At 37.3% G+C, this 23,097-nt stretch overlaps 1 protein-coding gene and 1 long non-coding RNA gene across 3 annotated transcripts in view; both read left to right on the forward strand.

Moving 5' to 3' along the window:
• LOC106062103 (uncharacterized) overlaps window positions 1-5,771 on the forward strand; it is an 8,983-nt gene extending 3,212 nt beyond the window's left edge. Inside the window, exons 2-5 of one of the 2 annotated variants that reach the window (XR_008775836.1) lie at window positions 158-260; window positions 3,119-3,272; window positions 4,432-4,500; window positions 5,695-5,771. This is a non-coding gene — a long non-coding RNA (uncharacterized LOC106062103). The remainder of the gene's footprint in view (window positions 1-157; window positions 261-3,118; window positions 3,273-4,431; window positions 4,501-5,694) is intronic. The other variant, XR_008775835.1, reaches the window with a different exon arrangement.
• A 2,437-nt stretch (window positions 5,772-8,208) lies between these two features.
• LOC106077203 (long-chain-fatty-acid--CoA ligase FadD13-like) lies at window positions 8,209-22,741 on the forward strand. The gene is made up of 10 exons (XM_056017524.1): window positions 8,209-8,464; window positions 9,449-9,866; window positions 11,190-11,383; window positions 14,500-14,747; window positions 15,770-16,017; window positions 16,830-16,923; window positions 18,485-18,601; window positions 19,030-19,274; window positions 19,789-19,941; window positions 20,785-22,741. The coding sequence occupies exons 2-10, from the start codon at window positions 9,576-9,578 to the stop codon at window positions 20,899-20,901; spliced, it is 1,707 nt and encodes a 568-aa protein (XP_055873499.1). The 5' UTR covers window positions 8,209-8,464; window positions 9,449-9,575; the 3' UTR covers window positions 20,902-22,741.
• The last annotated feature ends 356 nt before the right edge of the window (window positions 22,742-23,097 follow it).

Below are 23,097 nucleotides of genomic sequence, written 5' to 3' on the forward strand. Positions count from 1 at the left end.
ATAGAAAGAAAGAAAGAAAGAAAGAAAGATAGATAGATAGATAGATAGATAGATAGATAGATAGATAGATAGATAGATAGATAGATAGATAGATAGATAGATAGATAGATAGATAAAGATAGATAGATAAATTGCAAAGAGTTGACCTGTATTTCAGTTGACATTCCAACTGTAGTATATAAATATTGACATGAAGAGTTACTTTCTCTTGTTTGTCATTGGCGCAACCCTGTTGATGGGACCACACATTAACTGCATAGGTAAGTCGCATGGTTTAACAATTCTTTTATTCATCTTGCAAATTCATGAACCTTGGCGGACACGGTTCTCGAAAACGGTACTCAGAATTTTTAGCGGCCCCCGAAAGGGGAAAAGACGCTATTAGTTCTGTGTGGCCTGTCTTCAAAGTAAACACAAGTAAATTATAAAAAAAAAGCAAAGCTTTTCTAAAAGAGCAGAACTCTGTCCTTAAAACTACATCTACCAATAATGTACAAGTCACTTTCCTTATTCGATATCAAACAAAATAATTAATTACCAATAATTAATCGACTAATTTTTGTTTATTGATTCATGTTTTGTAATGTGCAATAAATAATTGTTTTAAAGAATTAACTTGATCGGAGAATGCTTCAGGGAGAAATAGCGTTAACAATTATTTAAGGGGACTAGACCCAAAACATTTAAACATATCTGTTAATTCTGAAGGATTGTTTGCACCTTTTTGGTATCAAACAAAATAATTAATTACCAATAATTATTTGTGTCATTGGCTACTTTTTTTTATTCATTCATTCTTGTCTATGTTAATGAACGATTGTGCGATTCAGCTTGATTCTAAGTTAGGTGTGGGAGAAAAAACGTGTACTCACTTTTTAATAAACAGACAGACCGAGTTTTTTTTTATTTTGATTACATTTCAATATTTTTTTTTTATTAATTTCGGATAAAGAAGTAAAAAAATCATTATATTAAACATGTTACGTATTTCCGAATATATATATAGAGAGAGAGAGAGTAAATAGGCGTTATTAAACATTCTGAGCACCTAAGTCTAGATCTGTAATCGTGTCATAAGAATTTTGTATACTCTTATGCGTATTCAGATTTATTTCGTGGGGAGGGGGAATGGAGCGGAATTTTTTTTTTAAATCCATTTTTGTTATAATCTATCGTTCATTAGTAACTACAAGTAAAATATTCATTCTTACGAAACAGTCATCAGCTGCATAAAAAAGGAATTGTCTCTAAAAAATAAAAAAAAAATTTTTTTAAGGAAATCTAAGAATTTGGGCCAAAAAATTTTAGCTTTGTCATCAGAGGAATCCTTGGGCCTCTTCTCTTTGCCTCTTTTTTGGGCATTATATGCCTCTTTTTGGGTCCTCCTGCCTCTTTTGTGGGCTACATTTTTTTAATGTCAAAAAGGGGGTGTTTATATGTGATAATGGGGTCTACCTCCATTCCTAGTTTACTTCGCAGAATTAAAGTGTGGGTTATTGTATTATTTTGAGGTGAAAACATATATGAATATTTTCTTTATTTTTATATCAATACGAGTTTCAAGAATTTTAAAAATGTTCTCAGCATAAAACTAAAATTGTTTAATTTTTACACTTATACATGTCTAGAGCATTAATACAAATGCCGTCCATAATACAATGAAAACAAAACTAATTTACGAGCAAAAGGCTAACAAAAAATACCCTTAATCCAGTGTTTCCCAAACTAGGAATTTGCGAGGCTTGAATAGGCTTATCAAGAACTGTTGGAACAATAAACTTGTAGTTCTACCCATGAATTATTTAAAAGTATAGAGAAAATTTTCATTGATTTTTTTTACTTCTTCGTGGTAAAAAAAGAAAAAAACTTTTTAGAAGTTGACTACAAACAGACCTAGATCCTGTCTTTGATTTGAATCTATAATCTATAATACAGACATCAACCTTTAAATGACTTCAGGTCGACTTTGTCTGAAGAGTGCCTTAATATTTCTGAGCAAGCTTCTGTTCTATTACTTCTTTTTTATTACTTCTTTTTCCTACAATCTACTCATGAGAAGCAGGACCAATGTCAAGGTCGTGTTTACAAGCAGACGACATAATGCCCCAGCAGGTCTTAGAATTTAGCTTAGTAATGTCGTGCCAGATATCAATAAGTATTGTTTCCTAAAAATACGATATGATGAAAGTTTTTAAATGTTCAATTTTCTGATGGGCATGTCTGTATCATAGACCTATACATAAGTCTATGGTCTTTATAGCTTATCATAGTTTTCTACTTGAAAATATATTTGAAATAAATTTAGAACATGGCTTAACTAATATGTATATATAGGCCTATATATAAAGTGCTTTTTTTTGTGAAGGTACTCACCGGTACGGAGTACCTGCACTTTTTTCAGTGGTGAAAAAATTATGACTTTTCTTGTGTTTTAACGTTTATTATTAATTTATTAGTAGTTAAAAGTTTAGCAATCCATCACTGGGTACCGGCATCTATTTTTTTTTAACAAAAAAGCACTGTATATAATATATATATATATATCATCTCATTTCATCTCTACCTCTGGTCCCTTCTGGGACATAGGCCACCAACCGGCTTCCTCCAGGAATCTCGGTTCTGGTCGAGTCTTTCTAACTGTCCACATGTCTTGCCCATCTGCTTGGCATCTGCTTCCAAATCGCGGCACCATGTATTCCTGTACATATATTTTCAAGAAGGGTTCCTCCCAATTCTCAGAAAATGGGAAGTGTTCCGTTACGGAGAAAGTTTGGGAAACTCTGCCCTAATCGATTGTTTAGAGTTTAGACAGTTGTTTAGATTGATACACCTCCCCTACTTCATTGTATCTCTTGAATTTAAGAGAGAGAGAGAGAGAGAAAGGGGAAGGGAGAAATGTTGGTAAATAGGCACAACATTGTATTTTAAAGTCAATCTTACGTTAAGACGCCTGTCGCCTGCTGGGTTCTTGGCTATGGCTTTATGGCGCCCCTCTACAAGTTTCCTTTATTCGCTGTGATTTAAAACTAGGTCATCCGTATTGTATTCATTTTTTGTAAACCTAATTATATGACAAAAATTATGTTTATATATTGATATGAACATGCGTATTTCTTAGTGCAACTGGAATGCAAGGACGAGCAAGGCGATGTGTATCCACTTGGTAAAGAGCTTTTTAGTCCGGACCCTCCATACTGCTTGAGATGCGAATGCCAATACATATCGGACTTACGTGATTACGATTGTGCATTTGAATCTTGCTTTTACCCATGGTGAGAAAACAACCTTTTTATTTGATGTGCGTGATTTTGGTTTTTGAGTGCTTAAGACGTAATTAAATAGTCGAGTTTGTATGCTTACACCCCCCCCTTCTTGATGTTATTAATGAGTTGAGTTTGTATGCTTACACCCCCTTCTTGATGTTATTAATGAGTTGAGCTTGTATGCTTACACCCCCTTCTTGACGTTATTAATGAGTTGAGTTTGTATGCTTACACCCCCTTTCTTGACGTTATTAATGAGTTGAGCTTGTATGCTTACACCCCCTTTCTTGATGTTATTAATGAGTCGAGTTTGTATGCTTACACCCCCCCCCCTTTGACGTTATTAATGAGTCGAGTTTGTATGCTTACACCCCCCCTTTGACGTAATTAATGAGTCGAGTTTGCATGCTTACGGCTTACAACCCCCCCCCCCCCCTTTTGACGTAATTAAAGTAGTGAAACTGTGTTTCGCGAATGTTGGTATGGTTAGCTCATGGGCGTAGCCAGGATCTGTTTCGGGAGGTGGGGGGTTGAGGGAGGATCTTTTTCTATCCTCCCCCCCCCCCCGTGAATATATATGTATATTCATTCTTTCGGAAGACGCTTATTGTGCCCTAGAATAGGCTCTTCCTGGAGTTAGTGGAAAAATTGTAGACGCTCTGCGCTTGCCAGCAAAGGGGTCTGGAGAGCGCACAGAGCTCCACCAGAGCCCCGCCCCCAAGCACTATTTGTGGTATTGAAAGCCAACTAAATGCATATTCTGAAGTACCTACAGTGCATTATTTTGCTATTAAAAAGTTTTATTTCAAAAACCTAATGTGCTATTCTTACTGACTTAGACCCTCCCGCGCCGTTCGGCGCATTTGTTGGCAAGCTGTTTTCACAAAATCTTTCGCTGGCAATGTCTGAAGCCCCTTCCTCCCTGCTCTGAGGACCTCCATGAAAATGTGGCGCCAAGTTGTATTAGGATGTCATCACAACTCTTATTATGCGTAATTCATTTTGTCGGTGAACATGTCCCGCAAACCTCATGCGACGCTCTGTCACAACCTTATTAAGGGGTCGACTCCCAGTTCGGCATAGGATTTCCTTGATTTAGTAGACCCCATCTCTATAACTGACTCTTAGCCATCTTTGTTCAACCAGATTTAGTGTTTTTCAATTTCAGCCCTTTGTTAATGGAGCCCAGCCACTGGTAGAAATTTTTAACCTCTCTTGACTACGCTTTTGGAATTAGGTGACTATTTTGTTTTAGATGTTATATCGAAAAGGGAAGTCTTATCGTCAAAATCATCTGTTGGGGGGGGGGGGGTTAAAACTAAAATATCTCTGAAGTTTTTTGCTTTTATTTTGTTTATTTTAGGGGAAATTTTAATACTTAATCATCACTTGCCCCAGCACAACCAAGGGGGTTTTGAATTTGAAACCCCCTATCACGGGGTGTTGAGTTCATTTCATTTCGGGGTGGGTGGGGGTTTGAACCCCAACCCCCCCCCCCCGGCTGCACCCATAGGTTAGCTTCCTTAGAGAGTGGCGTGCCCTCTAGGCTGAAGTCACGAAGGCCCTGAGTTCGAATTCCGCTCGCTGGCGTTCCATGGCATCTTGCAGCAGGTTTGGGTCAAAATAATCTTTATATCTGATGGAATGTCTATGAAACCTAAATGAAAATATCTAATACATTTAGTGAGAATATTTTTGTTAGATAATCCAAGACTAAGACTGCTTTACTGATCCATATGGAAATTTGTTGTGATGACAAGGACTCTTTTCTCATATAAAGACAACACAACAGAAACATACACACAAATACAACAGACACAACATAGAGAGTTCATTCATCGACTACACACAGGCATCTTGGTCCTTTTCATGTTTCCTGATCAACGAGTGGCGTTGATATAGTCTGACCGAGTAAGGTACGAACGGGTTTTTGTACCGCTCTATATTGTATTCAATTTTTGTGACGTCCTAGGCGGCCGCAAGTCCTTGCACCGCTGTTATTCGCACAATCATCAAGTCATCATAAAGATTGTTCAATGTGTATTTTTTAAACTCTTTCTCTCCTAATTGATGATGACAACGTTGATTTGACCCCCATTAAACTAAATTGATTTTTGGATCTATAAACTTTGATTTGTGTTGTGTAAAAAGAGCATGTTTTCTCCAACTATTTGATAACATAACAACATTTTCTGATAACAAGCAAAAAAAGTTATGGAAGTTTAATCATAAATGCAAATGAGCAAAACGAATAATACTATCGAAACGAGGAAAATAATAACGGAGAGAAAGAGTTAAAATGAGAAAACTCTGCAGAAATCTGAAAAACTATTGCTAAGTTTCTGTGTTTATTCTGAATTTATTCTTGAGGCATGATTTTGTCTCATTACAGACTCTGAACTAAAATATTCTCGTCTTCATTCATCCTCAGGCGTGGGAGTGATTTGCTTTGAACAAGTCTCTCATCATACCAACAAAATAAAAGATTATTGTTTCATTTCAAATGTTTTTAGCTCTTTATTGCTTTTGTTTATAATAGTGTCGTTAACTTAAGGGAGGCAACTCAAACGAAGGGGAGACAAGATGAGCTTGATGTTTGTTAACAATGTATAATCACTTTTGTGGACCAGTTTGGGGGGGTGGGGGAATGGGTTATATGAAAGTTTTCCGTTCGGCCTTTTCAAAAGCAAGTAAAACACTATTTGCTCGAGTCTGAATTTGAACCTCAAGCCTCGCCTTCACAGTGAATGGCTAAAGTATTTGGCCACTGAAATATTCAAGTAGTTAAAAAAAACAAAACAATAAGAGATTAGAGACAGAGTTACTACAGCGTTGGGACCCCATAATGACCTACTAACTATAGTAAAAAAAAAAAAACAAGCTATAAAAATTTTGTCATATTACAAGATCTTCGGGGTTCGCAAAGACCTTCCTTCAGGGAACAGTACCAGGAAAAAGGAGAAAATGCAGACGGAGAAAGCGATAAGAAGACAACATAAAAGAATGGATGGGCCTGGCCTGCCAATCGAAGCAGGCTCTAAGGCAAAAGACAGAGAGGAATTGAAAAAGACGGTGGATGAATCTTGCATGGTGCCCCAACGGTCCTACAGACTACTCGAATTCTTTTTTGTTGCGTCCTCCCATCGCTTTCTCTGTCTGGCTCTTCTTCTTCACCTGGCATTGTTCCCTAAAGGAAGGTCTTTGCGAGCCCCTAAGATCAGTATTATGGCCAAATATTTTAAGCTTGCGTTTTTTTCACGATAGATAGCAGGTCATCATGGGGTCCGATCGCTGCAGTAACCCTGTTTCTTATCTCTTGGTTTGTGTTGCGGTCTTTGAATGTGATGCCTAGGATCCTTCTGTAGCATCTCAATTCCATCGCTATGATCCCTTCTCCAGCTCTGCAGTAAGCGTCCAAGACTCACAAACATATAAAAATGTGGCCATGACCATGGAGAGAATCAGTCTGATTTTGGTGCCGAGGGCTGTGACATTGTCTTTCCATGTTATTTTAAGTTTTGAAAGGACTGCTCTGGACTGAAAGTAAATTACCCGTTAACGGGCGTACAATTTTGTCCAATGAGTTCATAGGTTATAGAGAACGTCAGATTAATTTTTTATATTTTATTCTTTTTGACTGGCCAGGACTTGCTGATCTCCCTCTCGACCTGTATGGTGACATGTGTGCACTACGTGAAACAGCAAGATTTCTGTCCAGGGCTTTTCAAGAAAGGATTTGACACTCTTAAGCATCACTCAAATGGAGTTTGGTGATTATGATGATAAATTGTCTAACTTTACGAAAAGAACAAATTAATATGTATAAAAAATTGAAAAATGTACACACACAAAAAAACATATTATTAACAAAAACATATATGGCTCCTTTTGTCTCGAAAGGCAATGGATTTACACAGTGGCGTCACTGGGGGAGGGGAGTGAGGGGGAGGTCCTCACCGGATGACAGCCTTTTGGAGGTGACACCCAAGTTGGAAAAACTATATCTTGGCAAAAAGCAGACACATTGAAATAAAATCTCTAGATATATGCCCAAATATGCCTAGACACACCTAGATAGTAGTTTAAGTTTAAATGTCATAGCACATTGTTATACCATTTCTGTCTCAAAGTATAACAAAGGATGATGTTCAGGTGATGTTAAGTCTGTTTTTAATTTAATTAAATTTTATTGCAGAATTTTCAAAAACTATTAAATAAATGTCATAAATGGTGTAGGATTTTATAATAGACTTGACATTCATTTATACATATAAGTAACAATCAATAAAAGTGAGTTGTGCTAATATGTTTATATTGCGTTATTGTTTATTGTGAATGTTTTGTGAGAAAATAATTAACAGGAAGTGAGGAAATAAAAAATATATTCTTCTATGTCTACTTGTATAAACACTTAGTCTCTGTTATTATTATTATTGTTATTATTAATTAATGTCTACAGTATGCTATCTATTTATTTGTGACAACAGAACATGGGTAATCAGCTCACTGTATTGGTTTAAAAAAAATAAATGACTTACAATTGTGTTTATTGGAACATATTTGAAGAAAGTTTATGGGGGTGACGCCCTAAGCTAACCGCACCGACAAGAGTGACGCCACTGTTACCACAGAATGCTAGACATGCAAAATGATTTTTAATGGTAGATATAGGCCATGTACTATATTTTTCATAAGTATGTGATCGTAATGTTGAAAGGTCACATTGTTATAAGTCACTTGATCCAGATATGAGACACTGAATATACATAAGACAATTTTTTTTTTCCATTTGGTCTAATGATATTTGACTACAAGGTCATTGTATGCTTGACTCTTATCTATATTTACAATTAAGATACGTCACAGTACAAGGTTATCTATTGTTTTTTTTAAAGGGAAACAAATGTCTTTTTTAATTTTCTAGGTTATCACTCTTTGATTACGAGTTATATTTTTTGTAAACACTTTTACTCCATGGCACGTTTTGATTTGACAGTACCGCTGTCTTAGTTTTAACTGCACACGTTGTACTTTCAATAAGTTGGAGTGTTTTGTGTTTTAGACTAATAGACTGTTCGATGGCCGTTAAGTGTGGTTTAAGTTCAATCTGCGCTCAGTGTGCAAAGTAGTTTTCTATATTTTTTTTCAAAAGTTGTACTGGAGTAAGGGAGCCATACAGATCAATAGATCAAATTTTAAAAGTAAGAGTAACACTAAAAGAAACCTTCTATAAACTGATACATAAATTTAGTCACTGTTTTAAATTTATAATTAGTTATTACTATTATTGCTAATTATTGTAGCCTAACCCAAGAATTTTTTTTTTGTTATATAATAAAATGCATCAATGTTGTTTTAATGGTTAAAGGGAAACCCCGATGGTTTTTTAAAATTTGAGTTATTGACATATTTCAATTCCGCTTAAAAATGTGTATTCGTAAACATTTTTAAAATTTAAATACTTAGGATAACATACTCGAGAAAAAAAAAGTTATATTTTATATACACCAGCGGTTCTCAACCTTTTTGTTGCCGCGACCCCCTACTCGAGAACAAAACGTAACATTTTTATCTACCCCCCCCCCTCCCTGTTCCAAAAAGTAAAAAGACGTGTGTCTGACTGATTCTAACAAACTGGTCAGAGTAAGGCTAGCCTAGGCTACGTGTAGTCGGCCATGACAAGACAACCAAGCGACAGTGTTTGTTGTGTGTTGAGTGGTCAGGCGAAAAGATACACACTGCCGTGGTTAGTCAAGCATCTATATCTTACATTGGATGATTTCAAAAAAGAGGATCCACTCTTAACAAGTATTTTTTTTTCTTTGCTTACAAGATCTAGATCTGACGGCAAAGACCAAGATCTATTTCTTTTACGAGATAGTAAACTTTACTGTATGGCTGTCCGTTATACAGTAAGTCGATAGAATAAATTAATATGTTAGTATGACGTAACATAGAAGCCTCGTGAAAATCTGACCGTTTTGGATGCGCAAAAAAATTACGACACAAAAACATCAATTACTAAGTTATTGAAAATGAAATTTGAAAAATTATATAGCCGTATTTATTTTCTATAAATCAAAACACATATATATAAAAAAAAGTCAAAACCATCGGAGTTTCCCTTTAAATCTATTTAAAGATGCCTCAATGACCTAAATCTAGTTATAACTATCATCTTGCAGGACAAGATCACCACTATTATCTAAGGAAAGTGCATGCCAAGTTTCATCAAGATTGATCTAACGGTTTTGATTTCTATAAAAAAAAATACTTACTCCTTACAATCTACTTTATATATTAGATATATAAATGGGTGGGGTGATAAGTTCTATGAAGAATCTTGAAACTATTCCAGAGAGGCTCCAGTATTTGTCTGAGAAGGATCCAGACAAGGAGTTGTACATCTTCTACAACTGCGGGGTGCGTGATGCGTACACTTGCAGAGAACTGTTTACCCTGGGGGGAAGGTTTGCTTACAGGTTGCATCAGCTGGGGTTCCAGAAAGGTGACGTCATCGCCAACACTCTGGCCAACTCTCCAGAACGTCTGGTCACGGATGTCGGCATTGTTATGGCCGGATGTATCGCTTTAAATGGGCAGGTGAGTGTTCCATTTTTTTTTTTCATGTCTTTATCGCATTTAAAGGTAAACATTGATTATGATCGGTGTGTATGTAAAAGAGATTATGATCCATGTGTGTGTGAGATATTATGATCCGTGTATGTGTGTGTGAGATGGAGAGAGCTTGATAGATAAAGACAAACATATTGCTAGATAATAAGAGAGATTGAGATATTACTAGATAAAAAGAGAGATCGAGAAAGAGATACTGCTAGATAAAAAGAGAGATTGAGATAAAGATATTGCTAGATAAAAAGAGAGATTGAGATAGAGATATTGCTAGATAAAAAGAGAGATCGAGAAAGAGATACTGCTAGATAAAAAGAGAGATTGAGATAGAGATATTGCTAGATAAAAAGAGAGATTGAGATAAAGATATTGCTAGATAAAAAGAGAGATTGAGATAAGGATATTGCTAGATAAAAAAAGAGATTGAGATAGAGATATTGATAGATAAAAAGAGAGATCGAGAAAGAGATACTGCTTGATAAAAAGAGAGATTGAGATAAAGATATTGCTAGATAAAAAGAGAGATTGAGATAGAGATATTGCTAGATAAAAAGAGAGATCGAGAAAGAGATACTGCTTGATAAAAAGAGAGATTGAGATAAAGATATTGCTAGATAAAAAGAGAGATTGAGATAGAGATATTGATAGATAAAAAGAGAGATCGAGAAAGAGATACTGCTTGATAAAAAGAGAGATTGAGATAAAGATATTGCTAGATAAAAAGAGAGATTGAGATAGAGATATTGCTAGATAAAAAGAGAGATTGAGATAAGGATATTGCTAGATAAAAAGAGAGATTGAGATAGAGATATTGATAGATAAAGAGATTGGTAGAGAGAGAGAGAAAGAGATTGATAGATCATTTGATGTACAGAGATTGAGAGATATGTAGTGAAAGAGAGATTGATTGATTAATAGAGATAAACAGAAAGATATTGATAGGGATTTATAGGGACCAGAAAGATTGATAGAGATAGAATGACGGATAGAGATTGAAAAATATATATAGAGAGAGATTGACAGGAATATTGATTCATTCATTTGTTGATTGATTCATTGATAAGTTGTAAAAAAACGCATAAAAAAACTATGTATAGTTATTTTTTGTACCAAGGCTCACTGATAAGCAAGCCCTATAGCAATATGGAATAGGATTGCATACATTCCTTTGTTCAATCTACTTTATTTAATACATCGAGCAATTCATCAAGTTTGTGGGTTTTTTTTAATGCTTCTATCTACAAATAGTATTAGCAGTTTGTTCTCACGACATATTATTTGGGTCAACTGCAGGTCCTACTAGCAGACGGTTCCGATTTCTTCCATTCTGCCAAGACGAGCAGAAGTCGTGCAGTCATTGTGGCAGATGAAGGACCCGCCTGGCAGCTCGTGAACAAATTCATTTCTGATGACGTTCGAGATGGTTGGTTGTCTCCCTTAGCAGTTGCAGATGCGCCAGAACTGAAGTCTGCCATTGTTGTATCTAGGTTTGTTCTTTTGTGAAATATCAATAACTATAAGGATAGAAATGTGAGTGGGTGTAACATCATTGTTTTGAAGGTAGTCAAGTTTTTTTTCATTGATAGTTACTTCTTGGTAATGAGTTTTATGCTTTCAACATGTTCTGTCTGCTATTTCACATTGATGTGCTTTTAGAGAGACAAACTTCAAAAAATTTTTTTTTTAATTTTTGTGTTCTATGTTTAATTGCTATTTTACTTTTGAGTCTTCTCTCCTGTAGGCTTTCTAAATTTAGTGATTTTACTGAAGGTGTTACTCTACTGCTCTAGTCAAATGTGAATATTCGTTTGCAATGAATCTCACTGCTTTATTTTGTATTTGTTCTAGTTTCTTAATGTTTTCTTGAGTTGAGGGGTCCGTGAAGGGATGTATATTCTATTATTGGCCTAACCAAGGTTAATTAACATTTTAGTTTTATGTTCTTATTTGATTTGAGGCGCGGTGGATGAGAGATAAAGCACTTGGCTTCTGAACCGGGGGGCCGGGTTCGAATCCTGGTGAAGACTGGGATTTTTATTTCGGTATCCTTGGGCGCCTCTGAGTCCACCCAGCTCTAATGGGTACCTGCCATTAGTTGGGGAAAAGTAAAGGTGGTTGGTCGTTGTGCTGACCACATGACACCCTCGTTAACCGTAGGCCAAAAGAAACACCTTTACATCATTTGCCCTATAGACCACAAGGTCTGAAAGGGAAACTTTACTTTACTTTACTATTTGATTTGTAGAAATTTCTTTTGATATAGCAGTAGTGCATGAAATCTAGGAACATTTTCATAAAACTTTTGTCACGCTCCATATTCATTTAGGCTTTTTAAAAGGAAACTTCTTAACTTCATCTTACATTTAATGATGCAAATTCTCTAAGCTACAGGGTAAAGAATGAATTCTATAACAAAGAAATTTCCTGAGAGGCTAAAAAACATTGCGTTAGTATTCTAAAAAAGGGTTTCTATGGGGCAGACCAGCTTTCAGCTCACTAAAGAAAATGTCTTTGGCATATGTTCGTCCTCCATACGGGGTACGTGTCTTTCTCAGTGTGACAGTCGGACTACAAGAAGTTCATGCATACATTCAAGAAGTTCATGCATACATTCGCAAGAACATCGCTTTTTGTAGTGCGGACTTACCACCGTATGTCTATGATGGTGTGCAAACATCTTTGGTGAAAGCGTTCTTCTTAGTTGCTTTCTGTAAAGTACCCATGTCTCAGATCCACATAGAGGGGGTTGAGAGAACCACTGCTTAGTAGACGCTTATTTTTGTAGGTAAGCGGGGTGATTTATTTCCCCACACTCTCGTTTGCAGGCGTGCAAAAGCATTACTGACCCTGATCAGACGCTTATCTACCTCTCTTAAAAGCAATGCGTCCTTTGATACCAATAATAGAATATGCATCCTCCGTTTGGGCCTGGAAAACCAGTGACTTGGCAGAATTTAAGTCATTGGTTAATATGCATGACTAAATGCATGATGCGTAGGACGTAATCATCTTCTTTTTTTGAAGTAACGTCTGTATTATATAAGATAAGATAAGATACTATGCTTCCCAGATTTGTGAAGTTGTCTACCACGTTAAATGGGTGTCTGATCTTTTGGGGTCAGTAGTTTTTATTGGGGGACTTCTGGAACATGACTTTCGTTTTTCCAAGGTTTATAGTTGAGAAATAGTTGAGAAATAGGTTAACCCACTCAATAAAAAAAAGGTAATATTTTCATCTACACCCCTCTCTGTCCCCAAAAATAAATACATCCTGTGTCTGACTGATTCTAACGAACTGGTCAGTCAGTGTAAGGCTAGCCTAGGTGACGTGTAGTCGGTCACGACAAGTCAACCGAAGGACAGTGTTTGTTGTGTGTTAAGTTGTCAGGCGAGAAAATACACACTGCCCTGTTTAGTCAAGCATGTTGATCTATTCTTAACACGTAATTTTTTTCTTTGCTTACAAGATCTTGATCGAACTGCATAGGCCTAGATCTGTTTCTTTTTCAATATAGTAAACTTTACTGTATAGTTTTTCGTTACACAGTAAGTCAATAGATTAGTGTGACGTCACATAGAAACCCAGATGAAAATCTGACCGTTTTGGATGCGCAGAAAATTTACGTAAGAAAAACACAATACAAGAATGGCTCGCTTAAGAGTATAGGATTTAAAAGATTTCTGAATGTTTCTGAATATTAATTTGTTAAAATCTTATATGAATGAATGCGGTAATGCCACAATACGTATGGACCTCATTCACCAATCGTAAACAAACAACATTTAGTCACGTGATAATATTGATAAAACAATGAAAAAAAAACATATCACGTGACAGCCTAAATGGATCGCGTAATTTCTATAGAAAAGATAGAGAACCACGTGGCTAAATGTTGTTTGTTTACGATTGGTGAATGAGATCCGTTGTCCCTTCAAGATAGATATTTTCTCGTTCTCGAGCTAAATGTTAATTAATTAATTTTTTTACCTGAAAAAAGTATGACGATCAAACTTGAATCTTCCCAGTGTGGCTACGGCTAGTAATTTTCTTCCCAAAGATATACAGCAACTGTCAAATTTCGAGCTGTTTTCGAGAATCGCACCCACCCACATAGGGTTTATGTTGTTGAAGCTTCCACGAAGTTACGAATTGAATAGAGGTATTCTAAAAAAGGAAGATATTTACGTTCAACGCGTTACCATTTGCAGGACCGGATTAAGCCTTAAGCTATATGAGAAATGGGGCCTCCTGTTATAATTATGATAAAGCTATTTTCAATCTTATCCAGTATAATTAATACTACATTTGGGAATGTCAGGGTATCAATGTTTTGATTTATACACTCATTAGCAATTAGCATAGACATAGCCATAGTTTTTTTTTTCTCCCTTTCAATTGAAACTCGTGCACTTTGTGTATGTGTGTTTGTTAGTGTAAAGTGTTTATGTTAATGTGTGTTAACTACGGCGTGCTCATGTGTTTGTGCATGTAAGAGTGTGCCTGTGTTTCCGTGCTCTCTGCTCCCTCATTTAGTTGTAATCAAATCTTTTTTTTTTGGTAGACATTCGATATGCATAAAAAAGAGTTTCTTTCATTTGACAGACGTGGTAAGTCGTTTCTCCAAGAACTCAAGACTGGAACCCAGCCGACGTTCCTCAGCCCATCAGAGCCTGATGATATTTTGATGGTGATGACCACCTCTGGCAGCACTGGCTACTGCAAGCTTGTACCCAGGACCCACAGAGACACCATCTCTAAGAGCGTGCACCAAGCAGACGAGATGTCAGCTGGTGTGGAGTGGGCGCAGTCTACGGATAAGAAATATATCTTCTACAGTGATCGGATGCTGGGTAAGCTATCTGTAGCACCGGAAGGGTCAAGGTTCAGATGTTTTTCTAAGGGAATACTGGGTAACTTATCTGTTGCACCGGAAAGGTCAAGGGTCAGATGTTTTTCGAATGGAATGCTGTGTAAGTTTTCTGTAGAACTGGAAGGATCAAGGGTCAGATGAATTGCCCAGAGATGCTAGAATCTCTTTTTCAAAGAGAATGCTTGGCAAGAGATATGTAGCACCGGAAGGGTCAAGGTTCAAATGTTTTTCTAAGGGAACGCTGGCTAACTTATCTGTAGCGCTGGAAGGGTCAAGGGTCAGATGTTTTCTAAGGGAATGCTGGTTAAGTTATCTGAAGTACCGGAAGGATCAATGGTTCATTTAATTGTGTAGCGGTATCTAATTTTTTTTTTCAAAAAGAATGCTGGGTAAGTAATCTTTAGCACTGGAAGGGTCAGATGAATCGCAAAGTGGAGTCTGATAAAATTGATTATATATAATAATAAAAATAATAATAATAATAATAATAATAATAATAATAATCTATCTTGTCCGTATGGGAATTAGTCTGCCAAAATGGGGTTTGTTTTTTGCCAATGATTTTACCAGCAGCATTTAGGATTCTATAAAGTTTATTTTTATTTTTAATGCTCAGATTGCCATACCAGGCAGTGATATTGAAACTTAAAATATTGCAGATGTGAGCGTGATAAAACATAGCCAAGGCCTTTTCGCTAACATTAAACGAGGACAGTTTTCTTAGTAATCGTAATCTTTGCTGCCCTTTTTTGCTGATATAATCAGTATTTGCAGTAAAATTTAGTCTATTGTCTAGGATAGTACCAATGTATTTAAAGGTTTGCACTATTTTAATAGTCTCTCCAGCTACAAAAACAATATCATTTTCCTTCTTTTCCCTACGAAAATATATATAGGTCTGTGAATCGATTAATCGCGGATAAGAATTTGTTTCCGATTTCCAGTCTAGATATAATATATATTAGTCTATGGCCACAACATTATTTTTTGGTCGTCTGCCAGGTTGGAGTGGCGGTTGTTCTTTTTACTCCTTCTGCCAGGCAGACACTAGAGTGATGCTGGACCAGTTCTCTAGTTCTTCCAGTAGAGACAAAGCCTCTGAGCTGTGGGGGGCGGTGGAGGCTGAGCAGTGCCAGACCTGTGTCTTTGTGGCTCAGGAAATGGAGAATGTACGAGAAAGTCTCCAGAAATCTGGAGGCCCCAGGAAGAAGCTAAACATGGTGATCATTGGAGGCCAGCCTTGTAGAAAGGTCAGAAGATATGAACTTATAAACATACATACACACCTTGAATGTTCTTACATACGCATAGACGTACAATATGGATTCACACACACACACACACACACATAGTTAATTGTTACACAAACACATACACATGGAGACGATTGTTACACACGCACGAAGAAGATTGCTAAACAGACAAGTGCACACTTTAAAATATTGTTTCACGTGTACACTTTGATTTGAAATTCGGAATGCTAATCAATGTCTGTGGGCTGAGTGACCTAAACCACTTGTCTACCTATCGAAAGGGCTCGGTATTGAATTCCGACTCGGGAGGCAAAACGAAAACCTTATCCCAGGTCGCCCCTCCTCCCAAAGGTCCACAAAGGAGATTGGACCATAGCCCAGGGTTCCTGAACCAGATGCCTGCAGAGAATCAAAGCTCACCCACCCCCCTGTCTACATCTCCTGCGACAATTAATAACCCTACATCTGCCACTCTTAATAACTACATATCACATGCAAACCTAGCAGAAATTAAATTGTTTTTCATGTTTAACCCTTTAGACTCATGTGGTAGTTTAGCCTCTCTAAACAAAAGAATTGTAATTCCATTTTGAATGCAATCATTGTAAAAAAAAGCTCAGCACTTTAAGGGTTGACAAACTTTGATCACGATTAGTAATAATCGTAATAATGCAACTATTATTGTAATAAAAACGAATCAAAGAACTGTTAAAGGAATTTTAAAATTAAATTCAACCAAATTAAATTCTGATGCTACAGACTGCCAAGATATTGTTTTGACTTATACTTTTCATTTCCATGTATTTCAGAGGCAAATCCAAAGTGCATTTTGCCTCGCTGAAAATGTTTACACGCTCTACGCTTCAACAGAGGCGTATCCTATATCAAGCATTCATCTCAAAGGTAGGCGAATACATTTTGAACATCGCTAGTAGATTTGATTTCTATCCTCTAAGTCACAGACTTCCATATGCTTGTAATAAATATAAATGTATTAGGGTGTATTCAATGCCTAGTTCTGTATTCTTTTTACTTTGGCCCACCAGGGAGGGCAAATTCCACCCACTGATGAGGCTGTAAGCTTTCATCAAGCCCTGGCTATAATACAAAAAAACAGAAATGGAAAAGTGGTTTGAGTGCTGGGACAAGTCCCAAAAAGCCCGTGGAGTCTGGGAGCGCATGAGGCGCCCTGACCGCACTTCCCAGTGGTGGAGGCTGTCCAGGCCTGAGCAAGCTATTATAGCACAGTGCAGGACAGGCCACTGTCCTGTTGGCTCATATTTCTCGCGGCTATGGCCAAATTTCGATTCACGGTGCCCCCGCTGCGGGGAAGAAGAGGAAACCGTGCCTCATATTCTGTTTGACTGCCCCAGACTTGCTGATCTCCGTCTCGACAGGTCTGGGAAACCCAAAATTCTCGACCTGTATGGCGACATTTATGCACTACGCAAGACAGCAGGGTTTCTGTCCAGGGCTTTTGCAAGAGAGGATTTGAGCCTCTCAAGCCCTCACTCAAATGGAGTTTGATGATGATGATGATGATGTATTCTTTTTACTAAAACTTTATTTTTTTTTAATTACATATATTTTATTACTATACAGTTTGGGGTCAGCGGCGTCGCAAGTTCTGCCAGAGTGTAGCACTAGGTGCTGCAAACTGCCTTAGGGTCGCCAGCTCCTGATTTTTCCTCAGGGTTGACTCCCGAAGACTTTTCTATGATTGGGTAAAGCTGCAAGGCAAAGAGATTTGAATTCAGAGTTTTCCTTCTCTTAGGTGGGTAGCCAGCCATGGCTAACGAGCCCCTCCTGCCTGAAGCTTACTGGTTAAAGCGCCAGTTACTCGCCTTTGCCCCTTCTCCTGTTAGTGAGAACAGTCCCGCCGGACTCAATATCTGAGCCACACGTGAAGGCCAGGAGTTGGACTGGTTGTCAGAGGCTATTTGAGACGCATGCCATCAGGAAGCATTTTATAGGTAGTGGAGTGCTTACATCCATTACCACTTCCGGCAATGACAACCTTGCGGAACCACACCTCCAGGTTTATAACAGTATTTATTTGAGCAGTAACGAATTTCCCGCTGCTCTAATATCGAATTTTGAAATAGTCTACGTGATAACTGTAAACTTAGTATTGGATCAACATTTACATTGCCCCTAACACTACACACATTTTTTACCCTAAATTACAGAAGTACTGAGGTGTTAGTGTTAATATTTCCAATTGTGTGAAATAAAAATCAACAACAAAAAAACAAACAAACAAACAAACAAAACAACAACAGGGAAATCCTGATAACTAAATGCATTAGAAGTTTATTAAAATTATTATTACTTCGAGACGTGGCATTAATAATTTCATCCTAGCAGATCTTCTACACTTCCCTGTCTTAAAGTTTTATTAAACGTTTGTTATTACTGACATTTGTTTCTATAGAAAATCGCTTTCATTTTTTTTGTACAACAGATGCCAACTATGAATCCAATAACTGTGGTCGCGTTGTGAAAGGAATGTTTGTTAAAGTCTGTCGTGACAATGGAGAACTTTGTGAAACAAATGAAACAGGCACAATTTATATCAAAGGTAAACGAGGACAGGTTATATCAAAGATAAACATGGAAAACTTATATTTGACATTAAATTATAAAAAGTAAACTGAATGGTGACTGAATGGCAAAGCGCTTGGCTTCCGAACCGGGGATCCAGGGTTAGAATCCTGGTGAAGACTTGGATTATTAATTTCGGTACCCCTATAAGACCATCCAGTTTTGATGGGTAACTGACATTAGTTGGGGAAAAGTAAATGGGGTTGGTCGTTGTGCTAGCCACATGACACCCTCGCTAACTGTGGGCCACATAAACTGATGACCTTTTCTTCATCCGCCCTATAGATCGCAAGGTCTGAAAGTGGGTCTTTTACTTACGTTACACAACATTTTTTTTTATTTAAGTACAATAAATTAATAATTTAATAACAACTGACTCCATTTTTTTTTTTGTCTTTCATTCAGGACAATACTTATTCCCAGGATACTTTAATCGATTTGAAAACCCCAATCCACAGAATCTGAATGTCTTCACAGCAGACGGCTGGTTCAATACTGAGGACTACGGTCACTTCAACGACCACGGCGAGCTCTTCGTGTTTGGTAGAATCAAGGACATCATCACGTATGGGTCGTCCGTCTTCTACCCAGGATGGCTGGAGAAAAAACTGGTCGAACACTCGGACATACAGGAAGCCGTCATCGTCCCAGTAAGTTTAGGCATTCTGGGTGGTGATGTACGGTCCTAGGATTCAAGGGTGGAATGGGTGTCAAAATCAGCCCTGCATTACCTACACTCGGCCTATATCTTTTTTTCTTATCTTCTTATATAAAACAGACGTTACTTCAAAAAAGAAGATGATTACGTCCTACGCGTCATGCATTCAGTCATGCATATTAACCAATGACTTAAATTCTGCCAACACTAACAACTATTAGTATTGATAAGATCATTATACAAATATTTATTATACAATATGCATTGGAAGCAACTCTAACTTAATAGTGGGTTACTTTAAGCTACGTAAGTTCTTCGTACGATACACTAAATATGTTAACCCTTAAAGTCCTTTTACCTTTACCTATCCCTTAGTCTGTTGGACCGTTGGGGCACCATGCAAGATTTGTCGACCGTCTTTCTCCATTCTTCTCTGTTAGAAACTTTTTCAATGGCAGGCCCGTCCATTCTTTTATGTAAGGTTCTACATTTTGTTTTATCTACAGGTTACGGATCCTGTTCTCTATCAGAACGTGTGTGCCTGCATCAGACTCAGACAAAGCAGTGACCTTGACCTAGACAAACTCAAGGACTACTGTGATGCCATATTTTTAGCAGACGTGTCCGTCTGCTTGACACCTAAACCGAAATACTTTATCGTAAGTTGAATTCTGACAATAGATCTGAACCCAAGATGATCTAGACGTTGTTTAAGTATAAAATTAGGAGGTACAGTGGATGGCAGGTAAAGAAGCGTGTAACTTCCAAACCTAGGGGTCCAGAGTTCGAATCCCGTTGAAGACTGGTATTTTTAATTTCGGGATCTTTAGGCCGCCCCTAAGTCCACCCAGCTCTAATGGGTGCCTAACATTAGCTGGTGAAAAGTAAAGGCGGTTGGTCGTTGTACTGGCCACATGACACCCTCGTTAACCCTGGGCCACAGAAAACAGATGACTTGTTCACATCATCTGCCCTTTAGTTTGAAAGGTCTGAGAAGGGAACTTCACTTTTTTTTTTAGTTTAAAATTACAAATACCATTTAGCGAGGCAGATAGTAAGCATCTCACACGCACACACATATACGTTTTAGACATTGGCAAAGCTACCATGGCGCGATAGGGCGCTGATTGCTCCCGGTGTGAGCTAATAGAAAAATTGACTAGTAATTTTATGTATTATTATTATTATTATTATAGCTTTTATATAGCGCTACTTTCATGCTTATAGCATGCTTGGTCCAATCTCATTTGTGGACCATTGGGGGGGGGGGGAGGGGTTATCTAGGAGTTTGTTTTCCGTGCTGCCTTTAGGCGCTCAGTAAACAACTCTGCCCGAGTCGGGTGTCGAACCCCCTTCTAGGTAGCCAAGCCAAGCCAAGTTCAAGCGTACTTGGCCCCTCGACCACGCTTCCCAAATTTATACAATTTATTACTTCAGATTTGAGTGAAATGAGACTTAACGCTTATCTTATTCTCATCTTATTGAACCCTTATTGTTTACAGATCATGAAGGAAGAGTTCCCCTACACCAGCACAGGTAAGCCAGATAAGCAGCTGCTGAAACGGAGGGCCGAGGAGATGTTTGGTTATTCTGGGAAAACTACAAGCACAAAACAATAAACTCGATGACCTTTGAGCAAAGTCAAACTCAATCTCAGTTCTGTCCATTTCTGAACTACCAGATGTCAATGAGCACAGAGAACCTGTCGTTTAATGCATGGCCTATCTGAGAAGTGTTGTTTTGTTTCTGTAAATTAAAAATTAGTTATAAAATTAAGAATACTCATACATTCATTACAAGAAAAGGCGAAAGCTGTTGATGATCATAGGTAGCTTTTGTAATTGGTTCACCTCGAGGAAAAAGTTTGTCAAATTAGATTTTAGATTATACTTTTTTTTTTAAATCAAAGATACTAACATGAAAGACAAATATCAGCATCACAATAGCAGCACTCTTTGCAAGACGGAGATAAATATGTTGCATTTGGTCAAGTTAATTCTCTTCCTCTTGATAGGAGAGCGTGAATCTTGAGACCTGCTGGTTGAGCTACCTGCATCTTGGGCTTTTGTAACCTGCGTATCGAACTTGCAAATTGAGGTCAGCGTGTTTAATTACTTGCATCTTGGGATCTTGTAACCTGCGTATCGAACTTGCAAATTGAGGTCAGCGTGTTTAATTACTTGCAACTTAGAGCCTGCGTGTTTAACTTACATCTTGAGATCTGCTTCTTAGGACCTGCGTGTTGAGCTGAGAAATATCAACAATTCACAAAGTCATTATCAAGAATCAAGACGAGAACCTGATTGTAAATAAATTAATAAAACAAAAACATGATTGTGTTTCAGTGTCAATAGATTCATACAATTTTTAATTAGGTCATAATGTTATACCACACCATATTATGTATACCTCTAAGTCTGTGGCATTTTACGTCTCGAGAGACGATCTTTTCCCTTTGCAACTTCTATTCTAAGACACCATCATTTATACTGTGAATTTTTTTTGTTTTAATTTAGTCAATCATAAATAGCTAATTATCAGAAGGGGATTGAGTCTATAGACTTAATCAAAGCCAATAAACTTGAAAAACGACAAATGATGATTGCGACTCAATTAAAAGAATTAGAAAAAAAGTGGAATTTATGATTATCACATAACTGAAAACTGATAAGCATATGAATATACAGTGGATGCTCAATGTATTTGTTTCAACTGCACATCAAATATTAAAATCTTGTTTATGGACATGAACTTTGAATATCTCACTACTCTATTATAATGTGTTGTTGTAAAAAAATATATATATCTGGTTTGCTTTGGATAGTACCTGTCGGTGCGGTGCGTAGATTATGGTATTAGCACCAATGTTTATTAAGTGCACATTTTTTGAACGCACTTTCTTTGTTGCCTTGCTGCTTGTAGGCTTATGGAGTGGTTTTGTTATGCTGGTGTAACGTTTGTTGAGATTCTTATATGTTCCCCTGTTTAGGATGAGTATCTAAGGCATGACTGCATTTCGCAGTTGTTTCGATGCCATAGTATACTAGACCTTTTGTTAGTTTGTCTTTACTATTTGTTTCTACAGGGAGTTAGTTATGGGATTATCAAGATTTACATTGGAGTTTGTTATCGGCAGTGTGACAGTGTTGAACGTGTGGCGTTGTGGGATAGCAAGGTGCAGAACTATTGTTTAATTACTATAACCACAATATTCGAATATTTTAGATTCAATGTCATTACTCCATCAGTTGTCATTATTACTTATATTCATGTCATTAAACAGTTACATTGTTAACAGTGAGTCAATTATTTATTGTAAGCACGAAGGTGCCTGTTGAATGTCAGGGGCCCGGGCATACGAGCTAAGGCTTTAACATAACCCTGACAGTACCGGATGATGTTTGTTTTATATTGTTATAATTTTATAGTAAATAAAACACTAAAACATGTAATATTTAACATTAAAATGTTTCATTTTGTGTTTTTTCAATGTTATAACGTATCTGTTTTATCTTAAAGGTTGTAACAGTGGCGTGGCTAAGGTGGCGGAGGAGGGGGGAGAATTAGAAAATCCCCCCGGGCCTCCACTTGAGGTTGGCCCTAAATTTGTTTTTTTTTTTACATTAAATATTAACTATTATGCAAAATGCAGGATCCCCCCCCCCCCAAAGAGGTAACCCCCCCCTCGAGGCCCCTAAACGATGGAAAATTCCTAGCTACGCCCATGGATGGTAAAAATTATTTTCATATATAATATTTTACACGGAACCCCTTCTTGCTAGCGAACAGTGTACATTTCATATGGAATTTTTCAA

The sequence above is a fragment of the Biomphalaria glabrata genome, chromosome 18, assembly GCF_947242115.1.
Source record: "Biomphalaria glabrata chromosome 18, xgBioGlab47.1, whole genome shotgun sequence".
Lineage (NCBI taxonomy): Eukaryota > Metazoa > Mollusca > Gastropoda > Planorbidae > Biomphalaria > Biomphalaria glabrata.